This window comes from Channa argus, chromosome 13 (assembly GCF_033026475.1).
Source record: "Channa argus isolate prfri chromosome 13, Channa argus male v1.0, whole genome shotgun sequence".
NCBI lineage: Eukaryota > Metazoa > Chordata > Actinopteri > Anabantiformes > Channidae > Channa > Channa argus.
In genome coordinates this window covers 24,437,542-24,451,963 of record NC_090209.1, presented here as the reverse complement: position 1 = coordinate 24,451,963, position 14,422 = coordinate 24,437,542, and the positions used below count along the sequence as shown (strand labels likewise).

Genomic DNA, 14,422 nt, shown 5'->3' with positions numbered 1-14,422 from the left:
TCACGATATAGTTAAAGCAAGAGCTTGTTCCATTCAGGTTAAAGGAATGTGGTGCATCTTCATGTCCTCAGTGAACATTTCAGTTTCCTTTAGTTTAAATACTGTATCAGAAATCAGCCCCCATCACTGATCCCTGACCTCCTGTCTGATGGGGACTCTCTGCTGACAGCTACAGGGTCCTGCTTGGTTTGTGACTGTCTCAGTGTCCACCAGAACCTGTGGCACATTAGGTTGGATAGTTAGTGCATTAAGTCCAGCAGATACAGCAACCAGTCAAGTTGCAGTTTCCATTTATGTCTGTCCAGAATTTATATTTACCTTAACCTTTGACCACCAAACTCTAATCAGTTCATCCATTGCCCTAAAGGCACATGTGTCACATTGGAAGCAGTTTTTTTTTTTCAAGCAGGAGCCCATGAGTCAGGTGATTTTACATAACTGTTCATCAAGATCAGTGATCATGGGTAGCAGAGAGGAGCCCCTCTCATCAGTGTCCTCAGCTGGACTGGATTTGTTATGGTCTTTAGAGCAGCTTCATCACTGAGCAGCTTCATCACTTCATCACTCATAGACACCAATTAAACCCCTGCCATCATCATCATGATCACCATCTATCCATCGTAGAAACTGTTCATCCTGATAAGACGGCCAGGCTAAAAATAGATGACTTTTCAAACCTATAGGCAAATTTAGAGACACCAATTAACCCAACAACATGCCTTTGGACTGTGGGAGGAAGCCGGACTACCAATGGGAAACAAACTCTTTGGCTGCAGCTGCACCTTTGTTGCTGTTTACCAGCATGCGCACACACACACACCCACACACACACACCCACACACACACACACACAAAGACAGGAAGGGAAGCAACCCCAGCTTCCTGATTGACCAGAAATAAATTGCAAAGGAGAGGAGTGAGAGACTCAGTTCTCATGGAGTTTCTCATCCCTATGCTTCATCACTATGAAAATTCATCACATTCTGTTTTGCTGCTTCTTATCAGGTAAGATTATCTGGCTATTTTTTGTAAAGGCTGTAGCACAATGTCGCTGGAAAGTTGTTGTGTTTTGGTGTTGCTCCTGATCTTGTTTGTTCCATGACACGTCTACACATTCGTCTTTAATTGAACTCATGTAACAAAACAAGTGAATCATGCATCATACTTAGTTGCAATATGTTTGAGACGAGAACGTTAATTTCAAACTGAAGAACGTATTTGCCCACTCTCTGTCGAGTCTGCTTACAGTTTGTTCTCTGGTTTACTCCCACAGTCCAAAGACAAGAATGCTAAATTAACTGGTGGCCAAAAGTTCTGTTTATCCTGCTGCTTTGGGTTGTGGAGAGGGGGGTGGTTGGAACTGATCCCAGCTGTTATTGTGTAAGAGATGGTTGACACCCTGCCTAAAAGACTTATCAAGCTGAAGCAACACAATTCAATGCTGTTACAACGACAAGGCGCCAACAAGCAGTGAGCTCAGATAACTGTGGGCTTATAATCAGCATCTGAACTCACACAAGTGTTTATAACCACCCATGATTTGATGCCTGTAAACCGGGAGCTAAATGAAATAACAGACATTTAAAGACCTTACATTTCTGCTAAGAAAGTGAACCCCGAAAGATAAGGCCGAACCCTCATTTGGATTTTGATCAATTATTTCGTTATCACAAAAAACAAAGTTGTTTTCCCAAAAAATAATGAGACATTTATCCTGTTATCATACGATAAAAGAAGATAACAATCTCATTTAGACAGATGCTTTAGCTTTTACTGTTGTACGTTCCACCACAACATAATATGATCTGATCTAACGTTTTAATTGGTTTTGTTGTTATCTCTCTTGCAAACTAATGAAAACATATCTAAAAACGCTGAAATAACTTTCTGTTATTGCTGTTCCCCAGGGATTTTAGGAAAACTGCTTTTTAATTAGTATATGTTACCTCTAGGTGGTGTCATCAGGGGACATGGCATCTGATTCCACAAATTTGCCGATGACACTCAGCTTTATGTGGCTGTGTCTCCACAATGTTTCCATTGTCAGAGCAACGTTGTCTACAACGGCTCTGGGGGAAACTAAAAGGTGACGGACATTTCGATGTGTCGATGTATTTTTAGTTGCTCCTGGAGACATTTCTGTTGTGTTGTAGCTTTTCGCTGCCTGTGTCTTTATTTGGTTGTGTTGTGGCTTTTGCAGCGGGGATATTGCAACGTTGCGCCTGTGTTGTCAAATCGATGACGTTTTTTTAAATTGTCTTGTGTTTGGTCTGTTTGCATGGATTTTCTCGGTTTGCAGTGCTGTGAGCTCTCAGGGTCACCGAACACTGAGCCTGTTGATGCTCCTTAAAATGGATTTTAGATGTATTTCTTGCAGCTTATTGTACTTGGAATAGCCCCAAGCCAACAGGCCAGGAACCTCAGGTTCACCTTAGATTCAGAACTGAAATTTTAGGCTCAGGTGGGGTCTGTCACCTCATAAATATTGCTAAAGAACGGCCTTTTCGCTCTCTTAACTACACAGAGAGGCTAATGCAGGCGTTTATAGACTGGAGTATTGTGATGATCTCCTCTCTGGTCGACCCAAAAACCTCATAACCCAGTTCAGAACTCTGGTGCCTGAGTCCTGACAAGAACCAGAAGAAAAAAACATGACACTTACATTAGGTTTGGCCTAATAGGTTTGGGTCTTTTAATTTTTCAAGTGTGCAGGACGAAAACATTTTTGAGCTGTTGGAACAGTCTGAGGATCTCAGAACAGCAAACTGAAAACCCACCTATAGGCCTGAGTTTTGATTAAAAAAAATTGTATGTGCACTGTTCATTTATTGCATTTATTTACACATCATTTATTTTAAACTTCTTTTATTGTCTGTCATCAAATTTCTCATGCTTTATTCATCATTGTTTTTAATCTGTTTATCTATATTTTGATATACATTTAATTTGTTTTATTGTGTTCATGTTTATAATTTTTAATGTATTTTATCTTAAATCTTTTATTTGCGTTCACTACTCAGATACTTTTATGTCTTATTGGCCTCATTCGGTGTCTTTTTCTTACTAATACTCTTGTTTTGTGAGCATTGTTATCCCTGTTTTTGTCTTTCACTGTCTTTGCTTGGTTGACTTGTTTTCAACTTCCAGTCATCTGTAAAGCACTTTGAAATGTAATAATCTGTATAAGAGGTGCTATTTAAATAAAGTTTGGATTGAGTTTGGTTTGATTCTTACCCTCCTCTTTATTGTAAAACATAATGAGGGCTTAGCCTTGTTTGGCCATTTCTTCTCCATGTCCCTGACTGATTATACGCAAAAACTGTGGATTGCTGCACATTCTGCCTCTGTATGATGTGAAGTCTTGGATTAACTTTCGTTAACCTGTTGCTACAGTAAACTGCAATGCAGAACTACTTAATCTCACAATTCACTGTTCATCTTTTAACAGCACTGATGGATGCAAACACCAGCATCACAATTTACCAAAAAAAAGAAGGAACGAATTTCAAAATTCAGTGGCAGCTCCCACCCAGCGAAAGCACGAAGTTCCTTTGCAGGAATGAGTGTAAAGACGACGACATCCTCATTAAAACGAAGGACAACAGAGCCGAGAATGGCAGCTACACCATTGAATATAAAAACACATCATCTTCAAAAGGAGTCCTGCATGTTAACATCAAGAACTTGACCAAGTCTGACTCGGGACGATACAGGTGTGGTTTGGGGACTTTCTCTCTGTACAGAGAATTTGAGGTTAGAGTTGTCAATGGTGAGTTTCTACGTTTTACTGCACAATAAAACTACTGATACATTGGAATATTTCTGTTTATTTATGAACTGAAATACTTGTGCACTGCCCCATCTAATCAACTAAACCAAATGCTTTATTATAACCATGTAGTGCATCATATTTTAACTTTAACAACTATTCAACACACTCGTTTCCTTTTAAATGGCAATGAAATAAATTCAAATTATGGGCAATAAAGACTTTTTCTTCTCTACAGCGCAGGAGAAAGAAATCAACATTCATGTAGGAAATGAAGGGGAAAAAGTCAGTGTTGCATGTTACTTTACTCCCTCTAACAGTACAAAGTATTTCTGTAAAGGAGGATGCAAAAATGGAACTATTCTCGTTAATACAACTGGGGATCAAGACCAGAGAGACAGATACAGCATCACATATGGACAAGAATCTGTCAGAAAAAGTGTTTTTCTGCGTGTGACCATCACACAGCTGAACAAGCTCGACTCAGGACAGTACACGTGTGGTTTGGGAGAATCTTTGTCTTCGGCGTCATTCCAGAGTTTTGAGATCTGTGTTACTGACAGTGAGTCTGAACCTGTCATTAAATGTGTTTCATCTACAGCAGCATCTTATTTTTGCCACTTCAGCGCAGGATTTCATTCTCTGTTTCTGATTGTTACTGTTGTGCTCCAGACTCTTCCAACCCACCCTGTACTTTCCGGCAGAGTTTAACATCAGACCCACCACCTTCCTCTGAATTCACAGGTACAAAGCAGTTGATCATGGATTATGGAGACTAATATTTCACAACATTCAGCATGTTAAATTTGGAACTGGATGTGTTGTTGAAGTGTTGAAGTGGAGAAGTTTTTTTTTTTCCTGGTTTATTTCTTAATTTATTTGATCATGGGTTTAACCGTTGAAGAGGTTTCTATTTTAGCCAATTACTAATTTTGCTAAAACTACTCTACAGCTTGGTAATAACAACTTAATATTATGGTAATTTGTCAGAAATAACAATATATGGGTAATATTTCTGTACCAGGTAACAGTTATGTTGAAAAAGTAACGGCGTTGTAATTAATAAAGTGATACCGTTTGTAACACCGATTTTTTTTAAGCGTCAGGAGGCTAAAAACCCACTGGTCACAATGTGGCAACTAAACACTAAGAGCTGCATGTTTTTAACTTGAAATACTCTTAATAAAATGTATTTTGTCCAATACCCAGAAAACAGATGTGTAAAATGCAAATCGCCCAGTTTGTACTTTTCATGTTTGAAGTGGGAAGGGTGGAGGACGTGACAGCGGTCCAGGAGCGAAGGCGCCTACGGGCTGCAGTGCAGGTCATGAATCCTCCCAATGTGTTTGCGGCCTCCTGACCCACACACACATCTATTGCTTATACCAAGCAGTTACCTGGGTGTTATTGTACTAATTACCATGAAACTACTTTATTACATTTTTATTAACATAAGACACTGTTACCCTCCTATTACTGTAATATTACCCCCATTCGGGAAATAATACACCGTGATACCTCATAAGGAAGACATTACCCCCTTATTACCACACTGCTACAGAGATACTGTAGTACTTTATTACTAATGAAATATTACCGTATTATTACAGAGCAACATTTGCTCGGGTGGTGGCTCCTTTTTTTTAACGATCTCTCTCCTCTCGTTTCCTCCCCACACTCGTCCTGTGTCTCTCAGTGCTCTTACTCACTCTGATTACTTGTGTACCTGTGGCGGTTGTCCTGTTGACTGTGGTCCTGCTGGCCCTCCAAAGACTCAAACCAACCAAGAAGTCGAAGAGAAGGGACATGGACGTGACTCTGCTAGCTGTTACCTATGAGAATGACATTTTCATGCACTCACAATCTGATGGTCAGTCAATCAATGAGGAATCTGCAACTTTTTAATATCATCGTAAAACACGAAACTCCATGTACAACAATGCAGCTTGTATTCTTCAGCCTTATATACTGTACAGAATGAACAATATGGTGAGATGTCCTACCAAGAAACACTCATGCAAGAAATATGATGTTAATAATAACTTCGAACCCTGAGACAGGAAAATATGCTTGTGTAATAAAGTTTGTACAGCTCAACCAACATGTGATGTTTTTTTTTTATTTTATATAATATTTTTAGTATTTTGATGCTTGATGATGGTGTGTTCACATTGTGCAGGTGAACACACCTCCCTGCAGTTTTAAGTGTTACAGCTACAGTCTACAGTCAAATATTAATGTTATCCTGTGCCATTGTTCAAACTTTGAATGTTTGGCTTGAAACAACCGAAGATCAAGCTCAAAGAGGCAGATACAGCATCGCATACGGACCAGAAGGATTTTAACCTCTCGTCAGGATTTTTCTGTTTCACTATTGATTCTGTGTCTGATTGTTATTGTCCATCCACTTTATCGAATAGAAAGAAATAACAAAAGTGAACAGAACAATCTATGTTAGGCTAATGTGCATGTCAGGTTTCTAAAGGTGAAGTGCAGAGAATGTAAAAGAATAAACACAATGGAGGAAATGAGGAAACGGCCGTTTTTTTCTTAATGACCCAGTGAGTCCATTGGACAGCGCTTGTGCTCAGCTACTGCACTTTGTTCTGCTAAATTTAGTGCAATACCTAAACTATTGTTCATCTTAATTTAGTGTTTGTAATGTGTCTTTTAAAAAATGTAATTTAAAATTTGTAATCTCTGTCTCAGTGGGTCTTTATCTCGTTAGACGAACGTTAGCAGTAGGTGTAACAGGTTGGGCTGACATAGCTGAGATCTGGCAGGGGGCTTCATGTATGGCAGGAAGCGGCTGCAGTCTGACTGAGGACCTCTCTTCTCAAACCATTTCCTCTCTGCCTCTGTAAACCAAGTCGTCCAAAGTTCTTTTTGTGAGACGAGAGAGATGCACCAAGTGAGGAGCTGAATTTGAAATCCTGATAAGGACGAGACAGTTCATCACCAACTAAACTGTGTCACAGAAATGCACTTGTATGTATCCCACTGGCTGCCAAAGCCCCTCTATAGCCCCCCTTGCTGTGTCCACATTTGGACGTGCTGGCTCCAAAGGTCTCAATGGTAACACAAAGTAAACGTAGTTCTAGAAATAGATACTGAGTGCAGACAATTATTTACCTTTAAAAAAAATACATATTTTGAAGCAGAGAATATTTTAAAATACATTTTCAGAATAAATCATGATCAAATTCAGAAGCCATAATAATGGAACAGACTAGCTAATGGTTGACTATATTTCCACTGGGTAACTGATCTTCTGGTGTACAAACATGCCGGCGAAACTTATGACCAATATTAAGACGCAAACCACGAACGGCCCAAAATCAGCGCAGGGTGCTGTACTGTTGGTAACACAGGCCTCCATTACTACGGCGAAGTAAGTATTCAAACCATTGCTCAAACAATGTCCACAGTGTCCTGTGAGGGGGAATTGCTAACTTCACCTCGGGATGCACAGTGTGTTAATCCAGGTTAGTGACTTGCACACTCGGTACAACGCAGGAGCAGCAAACTTTCCAAAAATAACTAAATGATCAAATGATGGATGATCACGGCAGTAAATCATGTTGGGTTGTGTCCTGCTAAAAACACCTTCTTCGACTGAAGTTTTCATTAAGGGGTTTATATCTACTCCCAACAGGCCTATTGTTCACTTATATCCACTTTTCCACTGAATTCAACTGTCAGCTGCCAGGAATCACAACACATGGAAACACAGCACAAAGGTCGGTGAGTTGAAATCCACAGACTGAAGTGTGGAATGTGAAGTAAAGTTACTGTTACAGTGAGCTACACACTAGTTCATATATGAATACATACAGTATATGAATATATGTAATATAAATAATGTAATAATGAAGCTTCTTTTTTTACATATTCATAAATATGTAATTTACCAACACAGAATAGTGACTTTTTAAGTCGTGTGTGTTTTGATGACTTCTACATACGTCTACACACACACACACACACACACACACACACACACACACACACACACACACACACACACACACACAATACGAAAGAAAGGGAAAGGAGGAAATGTCCAGCTCGGCTTCCTGACTGAGCCAGCATAAATTGAAAGGAGAGACGTGATTGCGGCTCTTCTCCTCATGATTCTTCTGCTTTAGGATGAAATTCAGAATGAGAGTCCAGCAGGTTCTGTTCTTCTGCTTCGTGTCAGGTAAGAACCCACTAGCTGATGCACATTGCACAGCCTTCTATGCACAAGATGGAGCAAAAATGACCTGCACTTATTTTCAATGTGGTTTTGGAAAAAGTTTCTTTACAGGCAGGCAGCACATCCCCACCTTTCTAGTATCAGGGGTGCCCCCCCCCCCAAGTGTCCCTCCCAGGTGCTGCCCCTGTCAGAATGACTAGATGGTAGATTCCTGCTTTTGAACTGTCAGTGAAAGGAGAACTGAGCAAATCTGAAGCTGAAATAAATGACTGTCATTATAAACAGCAAAAATTATATTATTATGAACATTATGTTGGTGTCATATGTTTTGTCACAATAGGATTTTGTATCAGTTGCAACCAGGCAGGTCATCACTGCTAACTTCTCGTTATTTGTTTATGACTGTTTGTTAAAAAAATTTGAAAAGTTTATTTTTAAATTTGACTTTAAAATCTTTAAATCAGAACTCTTGCTTATTAAGCTTCAGATTGTTTGACTGGTTTGGCCTTTCTCCTCCTTTTGTTCTTAATTAACCCCGTCTACAAAAAATTACCATACAACTAAAGTGCAAACACGATTACGTTTTTTTAGCGAAAGTAGGGACTTAATGTCCCTATGAAACAACTTTTTTGAATGAATTAAATGGTACTTTCATTAGGTAAAGGGAGGTTCAAGTAGGTGTTCGGGGAGGGGGGTGGATGTACAAAGCTTAGGACTGGCAAGCCTAAGACCTCGGTCTAGTTCGGTTTAGGTGAGGAAAGCGCTGCCATAAGGGTCAGACAAAGGTTATGGATGTGTTTAAAAGCAATAAAACCCATGTTAAAATAAAATGACTGTTTTCCTGTATTACAGCAGTTACAGCTGCTGTAACTAAACACAACCATTAAATGCTTTAATTAAAACCTGTGAACACACACACAGTGGTGACCCCAGTGTCTGTTGGGGCCCTAAGCAATAAAGTATGCAACATAAAACCACTATGCTTAACATATGGGAAATACAATAAAACACACACACAATAACTTACAGTAATACAACAGTGATTTATAGTACAGTTCAAATTTCTTTGCATCTAAATTCCATAAATTAGCATTAATAATTGGACAGTTGGACTCAGTTTACCACAGAAATAGTATTGTCTGAGTTAGCGGATTATTTGCGACCTGCCAGCTGAGCTACCTAGTTGACCTGTGGTGACTCCAGCAAAGCCGGACACATTCGGCTGCTCTGCTAACTTGGTTAAGTGGCCAAGTTAAGTTAACTTAGCTGATGAAACCAAGTTTGTTTGACTTAGTTAGCTAAGTTAGCGTGTGTGAAATGTCTTTTGTAATAACCTACAGAATAAACTTAGCAAACCAAAAGTAACAACAGACACGAACAAGCTAAACGACAGACAGGACGACTATTCAAACGAACGGGGTGCACACATTAAAGACAGACACAAAGTAGGGTACAACCAGGAACCAGACAAGACCATAACTAATTTTAACACACAGGTAAGAGGATAAAATAACAGGGACTAATGAACAGAACTAAACAGGAATAGACGGACGGGAATAAAACATAAATGAACTAAACTAGAGGCAGAGGGAAATTAACAGGGGTAACTAATACAGGGAACAGGGTAAAACAACCAGGCAGAGGATAAACTAATGCAAACGTAAGGAGGAAAAACCAACAAAGTACCTACACACACATACATATACAGCAAACCTGCAGAGAACAGCGGGGAGAGCAGGGTATAAACGGAACAGGTGAAACAAATCAGGACAAAACGAGGAAGGTGAAGAACCTAAACAGACTCACAGGAAGAGACACAGGAGGATCAAAAAAAGCCAAAAACAGGAAATAAAGCAGGACGAATAAACACTGGGACTGGACTGTAACAATTGTACTGCAGGACTAAATATGACGGCAAAACCCGAAACAGAATATTTTTTTGAAAGTTCAGATATTTTGGTAAAGAAAACATATTTTTATTGATATGTTCAGTGTCGACGTACTGTATTTGCAACTCGACATTAATGTTACACGACAACATATTCTCATGTTCACAGGAAGCAGGATAAATAGATTCAATATTTAACAACTACATTTTGTGTTAACCCACACAGCCTTTGTTGAATGTTACATTTAGTTTAAAAATCTCAAACAAATCAACGAAGAAAAATACAATAAAAAAAATCGAAATAAAATGATGAGAAAAATTTCTTTTTTTGAGAAAAAAAAAAGAAATAGATTGAGGAAATGTCCATGTTAATGGAAGTGCTGATTCTGTCATTTCACTGTTCATCTTTTTTGCAGCAGTGTGGGATGGAAACACTGAGGAAATCAACATTCATAAAGGAAATGAAGGAGGAGACGCCAGTGTTAAATGTGACTTCTCTTTCTCTAACAGTACAAAGTTTTTCTGTAAAGGAGGATGTGAAGACGGAAACATTCTCATTGAAACAACTGAAGATCAAGCTCAGCGAGGAAGATACAGCCTCAAATATGGACAAGTATCTGTCAGAAATAGTTTTTTTCTGCGTGTGACCATCACACAGCTGAACAAGTCCGACTCAGGACAGTACACGTGTGGTTTGGGAGAAACTTTGTCTTCGTCTTCATTCCAGAAGTTTGAGATCTGTGTTACTGGTGGTGAGTTTGCAAACTGTTATTTTTTTTTCTCTTGCTCTTAGTCTGAATCTGTCATTAAATGTAACAACATCTTATTTCTGTCAATAGAAAATCACTCGTCAGCTTCCTCAGAACTCAGCGGCTGGTTTACAGGTACACAACAGTTCACAGTGAAAGAGTTACACAGGACAATACAACTCACGAGGTCATACTTTTAATTTTACATTACATTCCATTACATGTTAGCAGGCTCAGTAGGTCAATAATACACCTATACACACATCCACCCTGACCTCTGCCCTACAAGGACTTTTACATAACATAGCTCACTGCCATTCTTTCTGTTGCCATAAACGACGGCTGCCAGATGTTGCTAGATTACAACATCAGCTCACTGATTATAAAAACCTACTGAACCACAGCTATGGGCTAATATCTCACCATTCAGTGGCACGATAACAACTCAAACAGTTCACTGAATGTGTGGTGTTAACATCGTGTAAATCATCATGTCTTGTAGACTTTATTAGTGTTTGTCATTTGTCATTTTGTGATTTGCTATCAGGTCTCTTTGTAAAACAGAAATTGATCTTAAAAAGGTCAGATCCAGGATAACATTATGACCACATGTGCAATTTATTCCAGTCCAATACAGTAGCTCTGCCATGAATCCTAGTTTTACAAGAAGCAGTGGCTCAGTTGTGAGTGGCCGCCTATCGACCATAGGGTCGGAGGCTCGCGTCCCGCTCTTCCCGAGCTCATGTCAAAGTGTCCCAGGGCAAGACACTAAACCCAGTGTATAGCCCATCGCCAGCCGCGCGGCGCCGGTCCCAAGCCAGGTAGACATTGAGGTGGCTTGTCACAGGAAGGGCATCCATGCCAAAGCAACATGTGGACACACATTCGGATAAGCCGAATTGGATTATATTAAATTGCACAGGTGGTCATAATGTTTTGGCTGATCAGTGTATATTTCATTATCTTTAACTTTTGGTCAGGCCACAGGATTTAAAACGTTGAAGAGCTTTGTACGAGGAACAGAGCAATCATCCCTTTTCTTAAAACCCTTTTTTCTCTCTTCCTTCCTACCCACTGTCCTCCTGTGTCTCTCACCCAGGGTACTTGTTTGCTGTCCTCATGTCTGTGCCTATGGCTGTGCTGATGGTTGTTTTCCTGTTGTTCCTGTGCAGAATCAAGAAAAAAAACAGCAACACCGACGTGGCTTTGATCTCTTATGTGCGATTCTATGATAATGAGCAAACTCTTCAGCAACTGGCAACTGTGTAAACGATTACAAGAAAATTAATGCAGACAATGTGCCAATGTGTTTAGCTCCACTTACTGTACATAATGAAAAACGTGACTGAGGTTGGATCAGACACTGCTGGTTGTATAATGTATATTTTTGACCTGCTTCTAAGTTCCCTGAAGCTTTGCTTCGGAACGTTGCTTCAGAAACATCAGCTTGAGAATAAAGAATAAAGCTGGTTCCCCATGTAAACTGGCCCTATTGCAACTGTCTTTCCTGATGCTGTTCATGCTTCTAAAGATGCTTTGTGCAGTTTGACAATGAAAATCTCCTACTGTAACTACAATCCAACAACAATCTTATCTTTTAACTTACAAACTGCAGGTTAATGTAATTCACATAGTTTTCAAAGGATAATGTAGCAACAAGTGCTCTTGAGACTTTAATTAAAAAGCGAAATGCAATAAATTTACAATAATAATAAAGAAAATCTGATAAAACACTAGCGTCTAAACATAATCACATATTCCTTCATAACACTTTAATCGCTGAACTTTAAAGGTCACATGTTTAAAAGAGAAAATAAATGTATTGTCCAATTGTATTTATATGTTAAGTGGGATGAATTATCAAATTAAATAAATTCACAACTGTGTGTGTTAATATCATGTTTTTCCAAGGTGACAGCCAGAATCTGAAAACTGACCCTCTACCAGTCGACAAACAACATTATGATCATTTCCTGGCTGTCTGTTCTTCTTTGTACTGTAGGCAGTTTTGCAGGCTTACTGCAGTGTTGATGGCAAAAGGGTGCAGATGCCTGTTTACGAGCTAATGTGATATCGTGGAAATCTGGTTGCTGATGTGTAATAATCCAAGTCTTTACTTCATACAACATCACCAGGAGATGGATCAATAGTTAAGATAAAAATGTTTCACGACATCTTATTTGTCGAACCAAGAAACGTGAACGGACCTAAGCTTCAAAAAATGAAAATCCTATCACAGAACGAGTTCACTCTGGGTTATGTCCTGACAAAAATCCCTGCTTTATTAGGAATTTCCATTACAAAATGATATCTAATCTAGGGTGTAGTTTCATTGTTTCACATATTTTGTTTTCCGTTACATTTTTCTAATCAATGTCAGGAACATCCTACTCCCTCACATGGATTCGTTCTTTGGAACAAGTCAAACAAATGACTGGGACTGAACATTTATCAACACATAAGCGAAATCTAGGTTCTGATTATTTATATATTACACATACTATAAACCTATATAATTATGAATCCTTTTTACATTTATAGATTAAGAACAACAGTTTTTAGTTTAGTTTAGTTTTTAGTTTTAACGTTTAGGACACAGTGAGCCATTTGTTGAATTAGTGCCACCATGTAGGAGGCAGGCGTGAAGTTGTAACCACCGTGGTGCAACGTAACAAAGTGGCAGGTTACTTTGGGCCTGGTTTCACGGTCGTTTTTGCTGAACACACTAAAACAATGTGGTTTGGTTAGAGTTAGGCACAAAAACATCAGGGATAGGAAAGATTAGGGCGAAACACCGAGTGAAGATCAGTGTCATTTGGCATCTCGTATGGATGCTATGCTATGGATGTCAAATATTGACATGCTGGATTTGTGTTGTACTGCACAGACAGCAACTGCAAAGCAATGAATGAAAAGAAAAATCAGTCTTTCCTTAAGCAGTAACGTGTCCCATGAGGTGTCACGTGAGAGCTGTAGCAGTTGTTTCACACTGATGAGGGTCGAAATGCTATGTGATGTTCTTACGGAGGCAAAATTAGAGGCCAAAAATATAATTCAATACACTCATACACATTTAAACAACATCCAGGCAGAGTTAACTCTGATGCACTGATTCAATATGAAGCAGCTGTGTCGGAACTTAAAGCATTTGATACATAAAAAGAAAATGCTGGTGCCATCTACTGGCCAAAGTCTTGACATTGCAGCCCCAAGCTGAGCAGATATTAAAAGACACACGCTCTGAAAAAGCAGAATTATCAGCCTCACTTATCTGCAGGACTATGTGCACTATCCTGTACTAGGATAGTCGGAAGTTTCTTTCAGACCACTAGCAATAGATTTGTAAGAGGAAGCCCTGAAGGGGGTCAGTGCTTAAGCCTCTCAAAGAAAGTTTCAAGTTTTGACTTAAGGGCGTTGACTGAGTCTGACAGTCTGAGGACAATGGGGAAGTTATTTAAGAGGACAGTGTGACAATAGAAAGAGGTCTTGTAGCCCGCTGACCTCATTTTAAATCTGCGGACAGAAGGGAGCTCTGCATTTTAAGACTGGACAACACAGGATGGACTATAGGATTTAAGGGGATCAGACAAGTTGGAATGAAGGACGCACGCACATTGAGGATTGTGTTTTCACATCACAAGAGTCTCAGAGCTGACGTACTGTACAGGCTCTTTTTCCGTGAGACCAGAATCCAAGGATGACCACTAACTAGGACCCAGATCACTAAAGTCTGTCAACGATGCAAAGCTTGGGAAACGATTATACTGAGGATGCAGCAGGTTTGCCGATCACATTAAGTCATCAGGAGAAATTGATGC

At 39.4% G+C, this 14,422-nt stretch overlaps 2 protein-coding genes across 5 annotated transcripts; both read left to right on the top strand.

The window, feature by feature from the left end:
- The first annotated feature begins 845 nt into the window (after window positions 1-845).
- LOC137140168 (polymeric immunoglobulin receptor-like) lies at window positions 846-5,866 on the top strand. Of its 2 annotated transcripts, none has more exons than XM_067528335.1 (5): window positions 846-1,005; window positions 3,449-3,769; window positions 4,110-4,331; window positions 4,442-4,513; window positions 5,466-5,866. In XM_067528335.1, exons 1-5 carry the CDS (start codon window positions 966-968, stop codon window positions 5,672-5,674), a joined length of 864 nt encoding a protein of 287 aa, XP_067384436.1. In that variant the 5' UTR covers window positions 846-965; the 3' UTR covers window positions 5,675-5,866. The 2 variants fall into 2 exon arrangements, with proteins under 2 accessions (XP_067384436.1, XP_067384435.1); XM_067528334.1 differs by having other exon boundaries at window positions 4,008-4,331.
- Window positions 5,867-6,865: 999 nt separating this feature from the next.
- On the top strand, window positions 6,866-13,314 carry LOC137139073 (immunoglobulin mu Fc receptor-like). 3 transcript variants are annotated; one of them, XM_067525804.1, is made up of 6 exons: window positions 6,866-7,254; window positions 7,425-7,509; window positions 7,918-7,970; window positions 10,272-10,607; window positions 10,695-10,739; window positions 11,777-13,314. In XM_067525804.1, the coding sequence occupies exons 1-6, from the start codon at window positions 7,188-7,190 to the stop codon at window positions 11,812-11,814; spliced, it is 624 nt and encodes a 207-aa protein (XP_067381905.1). In that variant the 5' UTR covers window positions 6,866-7,187; the 3' UTR covers window positions 11,815-13,314. The 3 variants fall into 3 exon arrangements, 2 of the variants coding, with proteins under 2 accessions (XP_067381905.1, XP_067381904.1); XM_067525803.1 differs by having other exon boundaries at window positions 11,704-13,314; XR_010916265.1 differs by having other exon boundaries at window positions 6,866-7,970; window positions 10,366-10,607; window positions 11,704-13,314.
- The last annotated feature ends 1,108 nt before the right edge of the window (window positions 13,315-14,422 follow it).

Coding starts and splice junctions, on each gene's coding strand:
- LOC137140168 (XM_067528334.1), top strand. CDS start 966: ATGAAAATTCATCACATTCTGTTTTGCTGCTTCTTATCAG. Junction 3,770..4,007: donor TGAGGTTAGAGTTGTCAATG/GTGAGTTTCTAC, acceptor TCTTCTCTACAG/CGCAGGAGAAAGAAATCAAC. Junction 4,514..5,465: donor ACCTTCCTCTGAATTCACAG/GTACAAAGCAGT, acceptor TGTGTCTCTCAG/TGCTCTTACTCACTCTGATT.
- LOC137139073 (XM_067525803.1), top strand. CDS start 7,188: ATGTCCACAGTGTCCTGTGAGGGGGAATTGCTAACTTCACCTCGGGAT. Junction 7,255..7,424: donor TGCACAGTGTGTTAATCCAG/GTTAGTGACTTG, acceptor TACTCCCAACAG/GCCTATTGTTCACTTATATC. Junction 10,608..10,694: donor TGAGATCTGTGTTACTGGTG/GTGAGTTTGCAA, acceptor TTCTGTCAATAG/AAAATCACTCGTCAGCTTCC.